At 41.1% G+C, this 18880-nt stretch overlaps 1 protein-coding gene and 1 pseudogene across 1 annotated transcript; both read right to left on the bottom strand.

Moving 5' to 3' along the window:
• Window positions 1–8683: 8683 nt before the first annotated feature.
• LOC112865710 (olfactory receptor 51V1-like) lies at window positions 8684–9625 on the bottom strand. The gene has a single exon (XM_025928788.2). The coding sequence runs from the start codon at window positions 9623–9625 to the stop codon at window positions 8684–8686; it is 942 nt and encodes a 313-aa protein (XP_025784573.2).
• Window positions 9626–15716: 6091 nt separating this feature from the next.
• On the bottom strand, window positions 15717–16650 carry LOC112865709 (olfactory receptor 51G2-like; annotated as a pseudogene).
• Between the last annotated feature and the right edge of the window lie 2230 nt (window positions 16651–18880).

Below are 18880 nucleotides of genomic sequence, written 5' to 3'. Positions count from 1 at the left end.
TCCTCTCCACCAATGGGAGGGGCGGCGGAAGGAGGGGCGAGGCCTGGCTGCCTTAGTGCTTCCTGGAAGTCTCTGGCTGGAAAGATTCCAGAGGCAGGGAAGGGGCGCCTGGAAACAGTGGAGAGACAGCGGTGGCGGTGCAGTCCCGGATCCTGCAGGCAAGTGAGGGTGGCTTGAGGGATCTCGAAGCCAAGAATCGGGTCCTCTCTGTCCACTCTGAGGCAAGCCCTTCTTGGCCGACCCTGCTATCCCCGGCTGACCGCGTGGCCCTGTCTCCCTGTGTGGGCCGGTGTTGGATGTAGCCCTGGGTCCTCATTCCTGGCCCTCAGCGTCTGACCCGGTGAGAAGCCCCAGGAAGGCGGGAAGGTGGAAGGAAGTTAGGCAGAGAGGGACGAAAAAGAAATGGGACTCAGTTTTATAGCAAGGCAGGTTTCCTGTAGCTATCCTGGAAAGTAGCCCGGGGCTATAGCACAGGTTCACAATTGTTTTGTGCCATGAGTCAAACTGCAGGCCCCGTGAAGCTAGGCGTTGGTGAAGTCCAAGTTGTCCTAGTGCAAGAAACACTCATGTTTAGGGGGAAAATAGTTCCTTTTATTCTTGAGCCACTCCTTTTCTGGCTCTGGCCTTGTCTGTGTTGTCACTCTCTTGTCCTTACCTGTTGCACTCACCCCCACCTTTTCCTTTCACGCCTGTGCCAGCCTCCTGTCTCTCCAGAAACTCTTTCTGGCCACCATTCTTAGAGCTGTTTCTCCTGCCAGGAGCCTCCTGTTGTTCCCTTTCCCGACCCTACTTCATTGTCTATAATCCCCAGTAAAGGGAGGAGGAGTCCCGGGAGAGTTGACGGTGTTTGGACTCTCCTTTTAGTAGTGTATGAAAGGATTTCCCCCAAAGCAGTCCTTTGATGAGCTATTCCCCCAGCTATGGCCCCTTTTATTTCCACAGGCCTCGGGCTGTCAGCTTGCTTTCCAAGACCTTCCTTACACTCTCTCAGCAAAGATACAATGTTGCAGTATTTATGTTGAGGGTCAATAAGGAAACTTACTATGCTGTGTTCATGCAAGGCATTGAACATCTCTAAAACAGGTGATAGAAAATGGGCACCAAGGAGGATAAGCAGTATGAGTTGCATGTTCCTGCCCCCAAATGAGGTGTTAGTGTGCCAGCGCACCCTCAGTCCTGGGCATGGTGGGGATCTGCTCTCTGAAGCCAGCCTGAGGAGAAGTGGTTGAGCTTTGGGAGCTACATGCCTGAGGCCTGTGAACTCCAACTCTGTTGGTGGTCTTTCCCTGTGGTTCACAGTCTAGCAAGGGCCTAGCATGTGCAGCAGCATTTACTGCAGGCAACATTCTCCAACCTGCAAGAGACCACCTGCCCTTCCTACTCATCCCATCCAACTGGGATCTTCTTCCTCTAGCTTGCTGTACTTTAGATACCATTAGGATTTACCAGGTTTCAGTGAGTTCTACTACCGAGGCTGATGCATTTTTAGGAATCTTAGATGAGTTGGCAAAGGTTCATGTTTAAATATGTTAATTACTGGACAGTGTGGAGAATGGGTTAGAAGGGTTTGTCAGATGGTCTGGGCTGCTGGGATCCTTGTTCACTTTTTCATGTATTTTTTTTTAGTAGTAGAGAAACAAGGTTTCTAGCTTATGTTTTCCCTTACCCACTTATTGAAATATATATTTTTTATGTTTATCTCCTTTGAGAGAGGAGAGAGAACTCACATGAGTGAGGGAGGGCCAGAGAGAGAAGAAGAGAGAGAGAATCTCAAACAGGTTCTGTACTATCAGTGCAAAGCCCAGTGCAGGGCTGGAATCCATGAACCGTGAGATCATGACCAAGATTTCAACATTCAGTATGGCTTGACATGAACCATGAGATCATGTCAAGGTTTCAGTATTCAACCAACCGAGTCACCCAGGCACCCGTTAATGAAATAATGTATTAAATATGTTCCTTTGTCTTCCCTCCACAATAAGTCACTGAGAGCCTTAAGAAGGTATTTCGCCTGTAATATCAAGGAGGAAATTCTCTCTTCCCATGTACTTTATTTTGGAAACAGACACTATTTTCTTATTCATCTAAAGAAACTTCTGAGCTGATCTGGAAATGAATATAAATAGTAATTCTTAGGGAAATAAAAACAAACAAAAAATTAACAATTTTTTTTGTTGTTATTTTACTTGACCCTGGTAGGGACAGAGATACAGAACACCAGCCTATGGAACAAAATGTGACTGTTTGGCCAGACTACCCATGATTCCCCAAATTCTGTGAGATCAAGAAAATTATGTGGTCCATCCCAGTTCATTATAAGATGGGAATCATTTACCTTGGATCAGGGACAAGCGGGGCCAGAAGACACAAGCACAAGCCAGTGTTCCAGGTCGCTACATCGACTATCACTCCTAATTCCTCCACTTCTCCCTCAAGGCACATCTGTTGTCCCATAATAGTTACTTATGACCAGCTAAAGGAGAAAGAAATAAGTCTAGACTGATTGAGTAAAACAGACTGCCTCTACACTACAGTACCACTCAGGAGTGTCCTTGGCAGATAAAAGTGAAGGGAAACGCACCTGAGATTTGGAGCTTCCAGCAAAGGCAAATGTGCCCAATAGTTACAGCTTCAGGAGGTGTACCCGATCATGCTTTGGTGTTTAAAAAGAAGTGACCTGGGGTAAGAATATATGTAGACTCCCAGAAATGTGTGAAAGACTAATTGGTCAGGAGGCTGGACAGAGAAGTAATGAAACACTGGACAAAAGCGTTCTGTAGAAGAGACATACAGCTGACCCAAAGCAGAGGACACCCGCGTAAAGGTGTTTGTGTTTACAGTTAATATCCACCAGAGAGCTTCAAGCATGGAAGGATCTTGAAACAACCAGTTAGGCAGAATGGTGTGGCCAGAAGTCATCCTCTGTCATCAGTCACCCTCAGTGTTGGAACATGTGTGAAACGTATGCAGTAGACATGAGGGTAGAGATGGAAGTTGTGCATGAATCCAACTGTGTGGGTCCCCACACACCAGGGCTACTGTCATCGTTGCTGCTGAATGTGTAGCCTTCCAGAAACAGAGCTGATGTGGACACCAACCAGCCACTTAGTGTCAGGTTAATTACAATGGAACTCTTTTGCCCTGAAAGAATCAGCAATTCATCATGATTGGAGTTGATTGTATTCAGTCAGTTACTTTATGGAATTGCCTTCTCTGTTTTTAGGACCTCAGCGAACAAAAGTAACTGAAGGTTTACAAAGTAATTGATCCTCCCAGATAGGATCTCATCCAACTTTGTAGCCTGGAGGTGCAGCTCTGGGCTAGTGGTCATGGCACCTGTTAGTCTTCTTACATATCACATGACCCAGAAGCTGTTGGCCTACAAGCGATGGAACAGGCTTGGAAGGTGCTGCTGAATTGCTAGTTAGGAGGTGATACCAGCGGAGATTGGGTGGCTTCCTCCAGGAGACGGCAAATGCCCTAAATCAGCGGATGGAGGTCTGCGGTGCCCCCAGATCAGGTAGGATTTTTTTTTTTTTGCTTTTGAACGAAACGTTCTTTTCTTGCCTCAAAATATCCTTTTCTTTGCTCTGAATATGCAGTCACATAAGAGGCAGAATCAGGCACTTGTGAAGTTACATTTTATTAATTTCAAAAATGGTTTCATTCTTAGCCATATCTTGATATGCTAACGTACTTTTAGGTTTAATTATTAAATCTACCTTGTAAAACTTCTAAATAACTATTTCTAAAGTTTTTTTTATTGTTTTGGTTTCATCTATTTTGATCAGCATTTGTTCCTTCTCTAACTTTTAACGTCTTGAAATCTGGTATTGTGTTTTTATTTCTTCTTTTAAAAAAAGTTAGGTACTTAAGACCATAATTCTGACGGGGAAAAATATATCTAATTGAAAGCCATATATATTCATATGTAAATTTCAGTTTCATGAAACACGTTAATTGATCTTTGCTTTTGCAAATATATGAGGAAGCAGACTCCAAGCTCTGACCTGTCAACACAGAGCCCGATTCAGAGCTTAACCCATGAACTGGGAGATCATGACCTGAGCCAAAGTCAGATGCTTAACGGACTGAGCCACCCAGGCACCCTGGGAATTTAATTTTTAATTGATATGTAGAGGAAAGAAAACATACCTGGTTTGGGCACTAATCTAAGAAAAATTTACTCATTAGTTTCAGCATGTTTCTGTGTAAAAATAATGAACTCTATAATGGAGAAACAGGTGTGATATTCATAACTCTTTGCTTAAGAACTAATAGTCCTTTGAGACTTAATTTCCTCTTATCTAAATTGGGAATGATAAACCATATCTATTTGGGGCCATATTTAAGCAAGATAATGAATCTAAAACACTTAGCAAAGTGAGCTACTGCATCTTTGGCACTTAGCACAATGCAACTTTGTGTTTTCTAACCCTCCCCTATATTCTAGCAAGCTGTGTTTCTTTGTCCTGGGGCTTGGTAACCTCATAGCATGCAGTTAAGTCAAGGCATGTGCTTCAGATCCTGTGTCTCCCCCGCCCTCTGTTCTTCTATTGCTTGCACTCTGTCTCTCTCTTTCAAAAAAATAAATAAAAACTTAAAAATTCAGAAAAAAAGGGGTGCCTGGGTGGCCTGTAGGCCAAGGATCGGACTTCGGTTCAGGTCATGATCTTGCAGTTCGTGAGTTCAAGTCCTGCATCGGGCTCTGTGCTGACAGCTCAGGGCCTGGAGCCTGCCTCGGATTCTGTGTGTGTGTGTCTCTCTCTGGCCCTCTTCTGCTCACACTTTGTCTCTCTCTGTCTCTCTCTCTCTCTCTCTCTCTCTGTCAAAAATAAATAAACATAAAAAAAAGAAGGCAGGGCAGTAGTGGACTTTGTAAAAGGGCAAATGATGATCCTACTATGGAAAGAGATCTTTGCCAGGGTATTTGGAAGAACCTCAGATAGAAGCTTGCCTTTGCGAACTACACACAATTTGGCCTTGACCACAAACCATCTCAGAGGCTTTTATTTGTTGGTTGAGGTGATGATCCCAGTTACTGTGTTCATTCAGAGCAGAGCAAAAGGAAAAGGTTCCTTTGCTATTGACACTTAATTCCAAGGTATTTTCCAAATTCAATTTAATGTAACATTAATAATGTAGTGATTTTGCCCATTTTTTAAAAATATTGTTTAAGTTTATTTATTTATTGTTGAGGGAGATAGTGCAAGTGGGGGAGGGGCAGAGAGAGAGAGAGAGAGAGAGAGAGAGAGAGAGAGGGAGGGAGAGAATTCCAAGCCGGTCCTTCACTGTCAGTGTACAACCTGATGCAGGGCTCGAAGCCACAACTGTGAGATCATGACCTGAGTCAAAATCAGGAGTCCGATGCTTAACCTACTGAGACACCCAGGTGCCCCTGATTTTGCCCATTTTATTCACATTGCTCTATCCCAGTGTTTTTACTGTGTCTGGTAGTAAGAGGTGAATAAATATTGAATGAGAGTTATTAATTTGCATAATATAAAATGAATTAGTTTCTCCTTTCTTTGGAGATCTTGCAGTAAAGGTCATGTAGAACAATTTTACATCTGAAGAAAGACAGCACAAGTTCAATTTTAATGAAATTCAGGATGAGTTCTTACCATTGCTATTGGAGAATTAATAGAATTTGTTCAGTGGTAGGTATCTTTATTTACAATCAGATTGTTAATCTTTTAGGACATTGGCTTTTTGAATTATTGATTCTATAGCACAGTATATATAGACATACTTCCTCTTCCAGATTTTCTTCTTGTATTTTATTGTTTGGCCTTTTGGATTAAAATTGAAAATATATCTGCAGTCTAATTTTTGTATATGGTGTGATGTTGGCATTAAGATACACTTAGGAGTATTTTTTCTCCATACAAATATGCAGTTTACTCAACAACATATGTTAAAAATAGAGAGCATTATTCTCTATTGCACTGTGTGGCACTTTGACATATCTAGACAGTTGTCCATTCTAGATTTCGTGTTTATCACATTGGCCGTTTTCAGAATCTTTGCATCAATACCGATTTGACAAAATGGATACAGACTTTTGCGTGAAGCACAGTGAAGCCTAGTAGGAGTACAGAGGTTGGCTTTAGTTATTTGAGGACCTGGAGGTATATTACAGAGTAAGGGAATAACTATGTACGAAACAAATGTCCTCATACTGAAAACACAGAACACTTGCTTCAGTTAAAAATCTCCTAAGGACATGACATAATTTATATTAGTGTGTCTGTTCTCCTTAGTTGCTACAACTCATCAGGGGTCTTTATTGGCATCCTGTGTGCAACCTCTGTTTGAGAAGTTCAGAGAAGATAGAATTTACACCTAGGACTAAGTGTTTCTTTATGGGGAGTCATGGAACATTCTGGCTAACATGATTGTCTTCAATTTGCTTATATTACTGTTGTAAAGTTAATTGCATTTCAAAGGGATTTTTGGAGATATGATAATGTTCTACAACCCTTTGAACACTGACCAGAGTTATAGGTTGACCTGGCAAAGTGGCTGGCTTAGAGGAAGAAATCAGGTGAATAAACTTAGGGCAAGAACATTCCAGTTCTAGAAGGTTAAATCATCGTGGAACCTGCTTGGGATTCTCTATATCCCTCTCAAAAACAAATAAATAAACTTAACAAAAAACAAAACACTTTTCCATTTGGATTCATTGACATCATACTTCCTTAATCCTTTTATTGCTTCCTTTTCAGGCTATTTTTGGGGATTCAACTGCACCCTGTTTTAATGTTCAGGGTTTTTATTTAGCATACTTATATTATTGCCTTTACTTACTCAAGTTGTCTGCTCTCATAATCTCAAACACCATGTTTATGACCTTGATTTGCAAATTCAGTATCCAGCTCTACTCTTCTCATCTGATACCTGATACCTATATCAAACCCCAGGCTGGATATCTCCCCTTAAATGTGCCTTGGGCGGATCACATATGTAAAAAAGAATATTTCTAACACAAATGCCATTCACCCACACCTTCCTTATAACAGGACATTGCTATAGGATCTCTGTAGTTTCTCATTCCAAAAACCTCAACATGATTGCCACTTCCATTTCTCTTATCCCTGACAATCACCAACCTTATGACCCCACCCATTAAACACATTTTATATACACTCAGTTCTTGCAACTCCTGGAACTGACCCTTGCTCAGTCACTACTCTATCCTTTTATTGAGACTCTTTTATCTTGTCTTCTGCTGTCAAGTTTGGGCCTTCTCATTATTCGGTACAGGACTGATGTTCTTAACATAAATGATTGATGATTTCACCATTCTAATTGCAATACATTTGTAGTCACATGTTGCCCTAAGGATTAAAACTAAATTACAATCTCATCTTTTCTAACCTCGTATCTGTCTGCTATTCAGTTTTTACAGCTGAATCTCTTAGTCATTTATTCACCTGTTTTTCGTACAGTCCAGTGTATTCACAATTTTTTCTCTTTGTTTTGCCTGAAAATTCTTTTTCTTATATTCCTCAGGTTATTTATCATCAATCTTCAAGCCTCAATTACATATTACTTCCTCAGGGGAGTCATTACTCAAGTCCTTGTATTAGATTACCATCCTCTGTCAGGCTGCCTGTGCACTCTTCATTTCTGAATAGCAGTTCTCAGGATGTTAATGTCAAAGTTTGCTTAATAATTTTTGTCTGTGTCACCTGTTACACTGAAGGCAAAGCACTCATTTTGCTCCCCAATGTTTTCCTGTACCTGAGCAGTGTCATGTCTAGCACTGTGTGTGTGACATTTGGGAGTACTTACTAAACTCAGTATTTTCAATGGATATTTATCAAAGTTCCAGAGATATCTCAAATGCAGTGTGTTCAACATAGCTTCCACCATCTTATCACATAAATAATATTCTTTCTTTGTCACCATCTCATTGAACAACACACCATTGACTTGACTTCACAAACCAGAAACTTGAGTATCAACTATGAAACCACTCTGGTCACCAAGCCATAAACAATTATTAGGTATGCTCATAGATCCTAAATATTCTCATACCCCTTATCATAGTTCAGTTCTCACAGGCACCATCAGTTCTTAGTTGTGCTTTTGCTATAGTTTCTAAACTGTTCTCTTACAGATTTATAAAGAATTTAAAATGCCATGAAGAAATGCTAATGATAGAATGGTACAAAACAATGTAAAATGAAAAGTTTATATATGCACTAAGGTCATGTCTTCATGGCATGGACAGACTCTAATAAATAAACATTTGGAATAGAGGGATTATATATCTTTTAATTCCAACATCTTTAATGGGCTTGCAGTAAGTCACTAATGGGAAAAAATAATAAAAGTGGGGGAAGGCTCAGCATCATAGTTTTAGATGTTCCTCAGGTCACCTCTAGGAATGAAAAAAGTCCAATTTCATTGTGTCCTGTATTTTGATATAATGACCAATTGACAGAATAAACTAAACAATAGTCATGATTCCAAAATTTTAGGTAGACACGTGTCTAAATGGGTGGACCTGTGTCTAATGCATTAGAAAGCCTCTTGAGTTCTTTAATAATCAGGTATCATAAAAGACCATGAAGTTATGACATTATTATTCAACTTGTAAGTTGTTTCACACATGGGAAGTAGCATTACTCTTCTGACCTTAAAATATTCTTGCTGATCAAACCCAAGGGTTTTACTACATTTTCAGGGAACACCACTTCTTCATCCTGCTTCGGATCTGCTGGGTCTTTACACTGTAGATGATTGGATTCATCAGGGGTGGAAAGAGAATATAGATGTTGCCCATGAGGACATGAACTGAAGGGGAGAGATGCTTTCCAAAGCGGTGCACCATGGTGAGGCCAATGATGGGGATGTAAAAGACCAGGACAGCACAGATGTGGGACACACAGGTCTGCAAGGACTTGAGCCTCTCCTCGCGGGATGCAATTGCCAGCACTGTGTGCAAGATGAAAACGTAGGAGATGAGAATAAGCACAGCGTCTAACAACAAGGTACAGATCACCAGAGCCAGGGCATAGAGGCTGTTGAAGCGGATGTCAGAGCAGGCGAGCCGGAGCAGGTCCTGGTGCAGGCAGAAAGAGTGGGAGAGGATGTGAGGGTGGCAGTAACGGAAGAACTTCAGGCGAATGATGACAGGGAGAATGGACAAAGCTGCCCTCATCAAAATGGCCACCATGAAGTGAATGACTCTACTGTTAGTCAGGAGGGTTGTGTATCTCAGAGGATTGCAGATTGCAGTGAAGCGATCAAAGGCCATGGCAAGAAGGACCCCAGACTCTATGGAGGACAGACCATGGATAAAGTAAGTTTGGGCAATGCAAGCATCTCGACTAACTTCTTGGTTGAGCCCCCACAGGACCCCCAGCACCGTGTGCACTGTGGACAGCCCCATGCACAGGTCAGTGAGGGCCAGCATGGCCAGAAAGTAGAACATGGGCTGGTGCAGACTGGGCTCTGTCCGGATCACATGCAGCACCATGCAGTTTCCCAGGAAAACCATGGCATAGATGGAGGAGAAGGGAATGGAAAACCAGGGATAGTAGTGGTCCAGGCCAGGGAACCCCGTGAGAATGAATATTGAGGTATTGATAATGGAAGCAGAAGAAGCAGGCATGATTATTTGAAGGTAATGTTCAAGATGAGATCAATATTTACTGACAGTTTTGTCAAAGTGTCTGCTGTGTGGGAGCAGTTGAGTCTAACACAGGTCCTCACACTGTAGCACAGGTCCTCTACAGTACAGGATGGTCTCACAGGGAAGCTCCTTGGTATTAGGTCTCAGGTTATGGGAGCAAATCAATGTCCTGACCGTTGTGGGCAAATCAGATCATGCCCTGCATTTGCTTTTAGTCCCTCTGAGCCGCTTGCAGGACACACAGCAAGTGACAGTGGCAAAGCCATTGAGAGCATAAGGCTGCTCCTGTTCTGCTGTCCCGAGGAAGCCTCTGCACGCTGTCCTGTGGCCAGTGCTTGTGGCACAAGGAGTCAGAAGGCTCCGGTTTATGAGGAAGGAATGAGAGGATTGTGTGGGCCGGGTGGACCCAGGCTCCTGGGAGGCACTCTTCCCTCTTGGTGGCTGATGCAAGTGGAAGATTCCACCTGGTCACTGCAGGCTAGTGGCTCCCTGGGATTGAGAGGACTGGGCAAATGGCAGAATTTTCCAGATCTTTGTCAGGGAGAGAGATTCACTGGGTCGACTGAAAATTCAATACGTACTCTGAAGGAGATGGAATGAGGTAAACAGTCAGGGAGAAAGGGTGTATCAGTATACCAAATAATTTTGAGTTTCCATATCTATCTGAATCAATAAAAATGTTTATATAAGGCTTATTTATTTCTTCCCCAAATTTCACCTTTATTTTTCACTGAATCCTTAGTAAACATTTCTCCATTTTCTGAGCCCCTCAGAAAGGGTAACAATTGTGAAATATACCTAGAGGACTCTGTATAACAGAGACCAATGATTTTGAGGAAAAAGACTGTTTCAACCTTATCCCAATTGAGGGAAAGGAATACTCTTTGGTCCAGCTGCCTCAGAATTCCTGTCTCATCTAAGGACAACAGGGACCACCATTCAAAGATTGTGCATTCTAAGTCAGAGAGGGAAAAAAAAGGAGCCTGGTGGTGGTAGAGGAGGAGGAAGACCACTGTGGAAATCCTTGTGGAGGTCACTCCTCTGAGAAACAGACCCAGTAAAATCTCAGAAGCACTAAAATGTAGTTAGAAGATTATTGTATGCTTGCCTTCTCCATCTAAGGTCCCTTATCAGCAACCCAACAGTGGTCCAATAAAATAACAATTGATCACAGCTAAAAGATCTGTAAAATACAGATTTTCTCTAAGGAGGAATACATTGGAAAAATTAACGTCACAAGGGGTATGAAGAATGGGGACAACAGCTTCTCTATAGCTACAATAAACACAGCTCAGCTTCTAGCTGCTACAAACCTTCAGTTTGTAAAACACACATTACCTGTGAAGTACAATCAAGAGAAGTACAATAAAAAGAGGTATGCCTGTATATTGGTCTATATTATCCTTTTCTTGTAATGTCTTTGTCTGGCTTTGGTAGGAGGGTAATGCCGTTTCATAGAATGAGTAATAAAGTGTGCCCTCCTCTTCAGTGTTTGAAGAGTTTGAAAGGATTGGGCAGTATAATTTTTAAGAGTATCAAATTCAGTTTCAAACTGACCTCATTACAAATCCCAGTTGTGCCACTTTCTAACAATGTGATCAATTACTAAATATCTCTAAGCTTCAGTTTTCACCTAAGAATAAAAAGTATTAGATTTTCATTATTTGAAAAATATAAGAAATATTTATAAATTACTTAGTATATTTTTGCCATTTATTTAATTGCTCAATAAGTGATTAGTTGTCAGAATTTTGTCATTCAATTTATGTGACAGGCAATTCAGAAATATACCACTCATTATTTAATTTGCCACCTCAACAATTTATTCCTAATTTTTTATATTCCAAGCACAGGGAATGGAGCAATGGCCATGTTCTTAATATATCTTCTCTAACCCTTCTGTTCCATCTAATTAAAATTAAAAAATATATATTTATGTTGAATGTTTTATCTGTCCATTTAAGCACAATTTGGGTCATTAGTCAACTAAATATGCTTAATTAAGTTTTAAAATAATTGCTTTTTAAATAATTTTTTTAAAAATTTCCAACAAACAAATATGTCTTCAGTCACCTTACATACTTGCTTTTCTGAGTTTAGTTATTATCCTCAGCTTTCTAATATTTTATGCCTAAGAATGCTTCATGGCTCTTACCATATGAAATTTCACACTTGTCCTGTGCCCATATGAAAGTGGAGGAAAGGAGAAGTATAAAAGTTTTGCAAAGCAACTATTATTTTTTTGGGGAAGATAGCCAGTTTGTCTCAGACTAAAGAGAGATAGGTATTATCCTCTTGTCTGGTACTTCTGTAGAGCTCCTTTCTGCTCTCATTCTCTATCTGCTTTCTTACAAAGGGTGGCTCATGGCACACCTTCCTGAAGGAAAACTCAAAAAGTCTCAGCAATTTCCTCACTTGGTGAGTTTAGGTAGCTTTTATCAGTGTGCCTTGGGCTCCTTTTGGTACTTTTTTAATGTATTCAGAGACAAAGAGAATATATGCTAATTCTTAATCTACCTGGAGGGAATTATCTGAAAACTTTTTGCAATATACCTTTGAGGGAAATCTAAATATCTGCACCATATAGGTCTACTGTTCTTGTTATAGAGATTTGGGAAGGGAATTTTTATTTCCATACACTGACTTCAATTACAGAATGACTATTATTACATTGTGTTTTCTTATATCTGTCTATCTATCATCTATCTATCTATCTATCTATCTACCAAACAAATCCTTCTGTTCCTCACATGAATCTCACTTCTCTGCCTCCCATTTTCAGTTTCAATAATGACTAATCACCCCAGATCAGAGTCCATGACATGGAAGTGTGCTTTGCTATTGGGTGATTTCCAGTTATAATCAACTATTTGAGCCATGAATATTGTTCCAATGGTCTCCCCATTATCCAGCTATTTGACTGTAGAAAATTAGTTTCTGAGACTTTTTCTGCATGGTTAAGCAGACACTTAGCTATTGGACCAACAATGAGGCCCTTACGGCAGCAAGGGACCATTCTATGGACAGGATTCTGTAATTCAGGGTGGTGTGCTGATAGGAACATATACCCGCATTAGCATGACTGCTACTACTTTTGCATTTGAAGTAGTTGAACTGAGCTTATCTTATTTAAACTGTTATGAGCCTTGTGAAGGAGCAATCTCTTCACTCCCTTATCCTTCTTGGAGTCCATTAAAAGCTAAATACTTTCTCATTGACTTAATCTTCATTTCTTCAGTGTTTATTCTCTGGCCACTGCTTATTCTTCCTTCCCTTGAAATCCTTGGGCAATAAAGTCTTTGTCATTGTTTTAGCTATCACCTGTATACTAATTATTAACACATACATATTTGAAGTTCTGACACTTTCCTGAGCTCTATATTCAGAGCTATATATTTAGCTATTTTCTGTACATAATTGTTTAATTACCTGCAGAAAACTCACATTAAACAATGCAGAATAGAACTCTACATCTTTTTTTTTAATTTATTCACTCTGTGTGTGGGGGGAGTGCACTATTTACTTTGTGGGGAGAGGGTGAGACAGAATACATGGGAGGGGCAGAGAGAGAGGGAGGGAGAGAATCTCAAGCAGGCTGCACTCAATACAGAGCAATGCGGGGCTAGAACTCACAAACCATGAGATCATGACCTGAATCAAAATCGAGTCCGATGCTTAACTGACTGAGCCACCCAGGTGCCCCTGAACTCTTCATCTTCTCATCCATCTTTATTTATAGTGCCAGTAAAATATGCTATGATCTATGGTGAGGAAGCATAAGGCAAGCTGACACCCTGCAATCCACTCCCCACCCCCAGGTGGGATAAGTGTGATATTCCTCAGGCACTCCTGGCTGCCCAAGAACAAAGGAAATGACAAAAACAAATGGTTAAACTGATAAAGTCTCCATCAGTTTACAAATATTTTAGTAAATTACAAGAAAAAGGCGATCTTATCAATAGCCTAATCTCCGGAATCTCCCTACTGCTAGAGAGAAAAACAACCTTAGCTTGACAATAGCTAGGCCTCCAGTAATCTGTGAGTCTTCTTTAATGGAAATCCCTTTAAGAAACATCCTCTTGGGGCACCTGGTGGCTCAGTCAACTAAGTATCCTACTTCACATCAGGTCGTGATCTCATGGCTGGGCTTGAGAGTTAGAGCCCTGCCTTGGACTCTGTGCTGACAGCTCAGAGCCGTGACCTGCTTCAGATTCTGTTATCCCTCTCTCTACCCCTCCCCGACTCACGCACTGTCTCTCTCTCTGTCTGTGTCTCTCTTTCAAATATAAATAAACATTAAAAAAAGAAAAGAAACATCCTCTTGACTTCATTTCCTCCAACTCTAAGGTATATAAACAGTCACTCACTCTTCACAACCCCAGTGCAGCTCTTTCTGCCCCAAATTATAATTTTGTTGTTTTGTATTTTGTGTTGTAACATCCATCCACTTACTACTTCCATCCCCCACTGTATATAAGTTTCCCTCTTAATCTATTGTCAGTGCAAAAGCTAAAAGGGAAGGTTTTACAAAGTATGCACAAAGAAGTAGCCACAGCATTCAGTGCACAGGCTATAGCAATGGAATTCACATGTTTTATCTTCAAAGCATCCTTCATTTATAGTTACGTTCAAAACTGATGAGATTTTTAGAAAAAGCCTACAGAGAAGATAATTTTGCTTGAAATTTTTTTCATTCTTGGTATTTAAAAATATGTGTTGAAAAAAATATATGTTGGTAACTGTGACCAGTTTAAGAGTTAGATAACCTTACCATTCTTGAAATTTCTATTGAGATGAGAAAAACAGCAAAATCCTAAAATTCCCTAAAAGCAAAATTAAGAAGTCCTCATAGGTTTGATTCTCACATATCTGGAATTACATTCATTGCCTGTGAACATTTCACCCTTGCAAGTGATACAGGCTGGCTTTGTCGGAGGACTCAGAGAGTGGGTCCCACAGTACCAGCCAAAAGGGTCATTGGCTTTGCACAGGATAGAAATCAAATGTGAGCTGGTAGGAAGTGAGAGCAGTTTATTGAAGACAGAGAGAGTGCAGATACAGACAGAACTTCTGGGAGGCTCAAAAAGGAAAGGAAAGGGAGTCTCCTTTTTGCTTCGGGTGTGGGTTTTTATTGAGGGCTGTGGTTTGGTGCACATGTCTTCTCAGGCATCCGGAGTGCTTAGGTGTTCTCCATAAGTCATTTATGCCCTGGAGCCAGGCGTCTTGGTGAGTCAGTGTTCTTGGAAAACGTTCATGACAACCCACCTGGTCACCCCTTCGATGTCATCTATTGTGCTGGAAGCCTCCAAAGAAATCATTAACTCCTCCTTTACAAGGAGGATCTACATTATCTGTTTCATAAAGTGTGTGTAAAGTCGGGGTATAGGTCCTAGCAAGAACAGAAGCAGGAAAGGTAGCACAAAAGCAATTTTTGTGGACTCCTTTTGGTTTGCCTGTTTCACAAATGTAGCCCCCCCCCCCAATCATTCATTTATTCAGCAAATACTAACCAAGTACCTAATGTATAGGAAAGGGCTACCTTCAGGAAAAGGGATGCAGTCGTTAGCAAGAGAGAATGAATGCCTTTCTTCGTGGGGATTATTTTTAGTGGGGATTTTCCAGAATGCTTCTAATATAACTGAATTCCAAATATACCCATCACTCTATTTGTCAAAAATTCTTTCTCCTAAACTCTGAGGCAAAGCCCTCATGTGCATTTTTATGCATTTGTAAAGTTCTTAAGTTGTTCTTTCAAACGTTTTCTATTTAAATTGGTAGTCCCCTTCATGAGTCTTAGATATCATGAGGTTTTCCTCAAAAACAGTGGCTGTATCTTAAGTTTCATTTGTATTTCCAAGGTCAACAATAGTGTATTTTACAGAGTAGGTGCTCAGTGAATTTTTGTTTTATTAGAAATAAGTAGAGGAGAATGTGGTTATTTTTTTCCCATGCGTGAGAACTTCATAAAAAGACGATGCTGTCTCCTTGTTACATTCTTCTCCTCACAATGGTATTTTATATTAAACGGCTCATTACACAACAACTATGACTTTCCCTCTCTACCAAAGATTTAATGAGCCTGAGGGTCTCTGATGCCAGCCCCACCCAGCCAGAAGAGGCTTAGCATCCTCAGCCGGATCTGCTTGGTCTTAATGATGTAAACCGCTGGATTGACAACGGAGGCGTAAGAAAATGAAGATAGGAGAGCAGCACACGGCTGGAAGGGGAAACCCCCTTCCCAAATCTGTGGATCACAGACAGGCCAATCATAGGCGTGTAGAAGAGCAACACAGCACAGGCGTGGGAGACACAAGTGTTGAGGGCTTTGAGGCGCTCAACATTGGAAGCAATGGATAGCATTGTTTGGAGATCAGCCCATAGTAGAGCACAGTGAGCACCACAAAGAGACCATAGGCACTGTTGATGTGGGTGTCCGCACAGGCCAGCTTCATGACATCTGGGTGTAGGCAGTAAGAGGGGGAAAGCAGGTGATTCTGGCAGTAAGGCAGCTCCTTCAGCATGATGGGGGCCGGGACGTGGAGCCTGATGCTGTGCACCACACTGGCCAGGCCCAAGCTGGCAATGTGGGAGCTGGCGAACATGGTGCTGTAACGCAGGGGGTTGCTTATGGCCCCAAAACGGTCAAAGGCCATGGTCAGCAGCACAGAGGACTCCGTGATGGAGAAAGTGTGGATGAAGAAGAGCTGGGCCAGGCACATATCCACCGCCACCTGTCTGAGACCTAGCATGTAGAAGGGGAGCATGGTGGAGGGGAGTGTGGAGGCAGACAGGCCCAGGTCAGTCGCTGCCAGCATTGACAGGAAGTAGTACATGGGCTGGTGCAGAGTGGGCTCTGACTTCACCACCCACAGGATCAGGCTGTTCCCTTCCAGAGAGGCCACATACATGGCACACAGAGGGATGGAGAGCCAGCTGTGCACAGCCTCAAGGCCTGGGAGCCCTGCTAGGAGGAAGGAACTACCAGTGTGGTTGGAGTCTGACATGGTGACCCAGCAGGCAGAGTCCCAGGCAGAAATGCCACCACAGGCCCTGAAATCAGAGGAGTTGCTGGGTCAGAACCTCCACCATGAACCAAGACCTTGCAGTGACTCCCCAGAGTGTTTCCCTGACAACCCTGGCCTTGTGATTTCTGAGGTCTTTCCCCCAATTCCTAGATAAGGGCCCTTAAGCAAAGGTGAGTTTGAATTATAAAAAGGAATCTTATAATCATGGTGAGCCTGGCTCGGGAACCACACAGCAAAATTTACCGCAAAAATCAGAGTTTGAAACATGGATCTAGAAAGGGTCTGAGACAATATTGGTCTCAACTCTTCACTATATACATCCTGGGATGTGAACTCTAGATCCTTATATAGTTAGTGTGTCTGATCTGGGAGCAGAGTACAGGCCCCTCACTTCCTGTCAAGTTCTTCTTCACACTGTCTTTAAATAGGTACTTCAGGGTGGTGAATATCCCAATCTTGCAGACTGACATCTTGTTTTAAATTAAAACAATTCAAAATAATTCCCTTTCACATGTTAGCCCACCTGTGTGAGCACACAAATACAACTTTATCACCCACATGGTTTAAAATGTCAAGCTATGGCAAAAATTCTAGATATTTTTCCAAATGTGAGTCATTCTCCAATTGACCTGTGTCTCGGGAACATTAAATAGTATGATCTCTAACTCATAGAAAATTAAAACTACCTTGAAGCTTTTCTGTAATTTTTTCAGCATTATATTGATGAGCATATAGAAATCAGAAAAAGATATTTATGTGTGGAGGAATCAGAACTTAGATCCACTGATAAAGTGATTTCTGGAAAAATACAATAATGGGGGACTACATTTTCTGTCTTTGCTGTGTTCACTCCCATGTGCTTTAGCTCCTGTTTCATTCCCTGCCAGTTAGGTTCCCTCCTATTCCATCCATCATGAGTTCCATTTTCTGAGAAAGCACTCAAAGGACTGTCTGAAAGCTTTCGCCTTTCCTCCTAATCATAAACAAAGGAGGGAGATTTCTGGAGTATCCCAGGAGTACAAAACTGAAGAATAATAGCCAACAAGGACAACTTAATTTTTAGGAATCTTAATCATACATTCAGAGATTTGTTATGTTTGGTCTTTCTCCAATGATACTGATTTTTCATTTTATTGCCTTTTCTCTCATGTATTTGAGAATAATCTAGTATTTGTTCCTCTTTCTAGGATTTCCACATAATAATGAATTCTGTCACTTTTTCTTCAGCAGGTAAAAATGTGCAAGTGTAATTTATTGCTTCCATATTTCACCTAAAGTAATTTACACAATGTTCTCTGATATTTGATTGTAAAGCATCTCAACCCTTAGAAGTTAGATCAGTTTTTCCAGATTAAGAAACTTAATCCTTAAGAATTCAAGTGTATAACTTTACTCAAGTCCCATCAATTGTAAAGGAGAATCTAGGACTGGAAAAAATTTTCTCTGACTCAGTATCTTTTACTCTAGATATTGTTGTTTGAATGTAAAGACAAATGCCAGCTATTAACAAACATATCAAAACATTCACAAACCTTATCCTTACATCTAAGGAAATAAAAAATTCCCATGAATTTCTGTGCTTAAAAATTTCTTATTAGGTGGCCATTTCTGGTTTTCCTCTTAAAAATTTCCTATATGATGGCCATTTCTGGTTTTCTTCTTCTAATTTACTTTATTTCCTCCAGATTAAATGCCCTCATTTTCATTCAGTAATTAAACCATCTAAGGAACTGTTCTAGACACAGATATTAATAAGATCCCTTCAATAATAAGGGAAGCATGAATCAGTATGTCAAGTATGTGAAGAAAATAAAACAGTGTGGAAAGAGAAGGGCATGTGATTTTCAATAGTGAGTTTAGGTGAAAGCTCTCTGAAGAAGGGAGAATTGTAGACAGGGCAAAACAGAAAGAGGGAGCAAGACTGTACCTGTCCGGGTGAGTGAGTTCTAATTGGCAGGGAATGTATGAAGGTACATCACTAGAAACTTGAAGTTATTAGCGCACAAGGTAGGTATGAGATAGGTATTTGTTAAAGCTGGAATTGTGATAGAAATAGGAGAAGTTAAGATAATAGAGATAACCTTCCAGAACCAACACGATTACTTAAGAAAACTACATTTCACTTGACTGGGAGTGGGGAGGTATTTTCTTCTGTGCTTCAGCACATACACCTAGTGGCTCTGACAGTGTGGACTCTGGGCTGGTGGCA

The sequence above is a fragment of the Puma concolor genome, chromosome D1, assembly GCF_028749965.1.
Source record: "Puma concolor isolate L17-30 chromosome D1, mPumCon1.1.hap2, whole genome shotgun sequence".
In the NCBI taxonomy this organism is placed as follows: Eukaryota; Metazoa; Chordata; class Mammalia; order Carnivora; family Felidae; genus Puma; species Puma concolor.
Note: the sequence above shows the minus strand (reverse complement) of the source record. Positions and strands in the feature narration are given on the sequence as shown.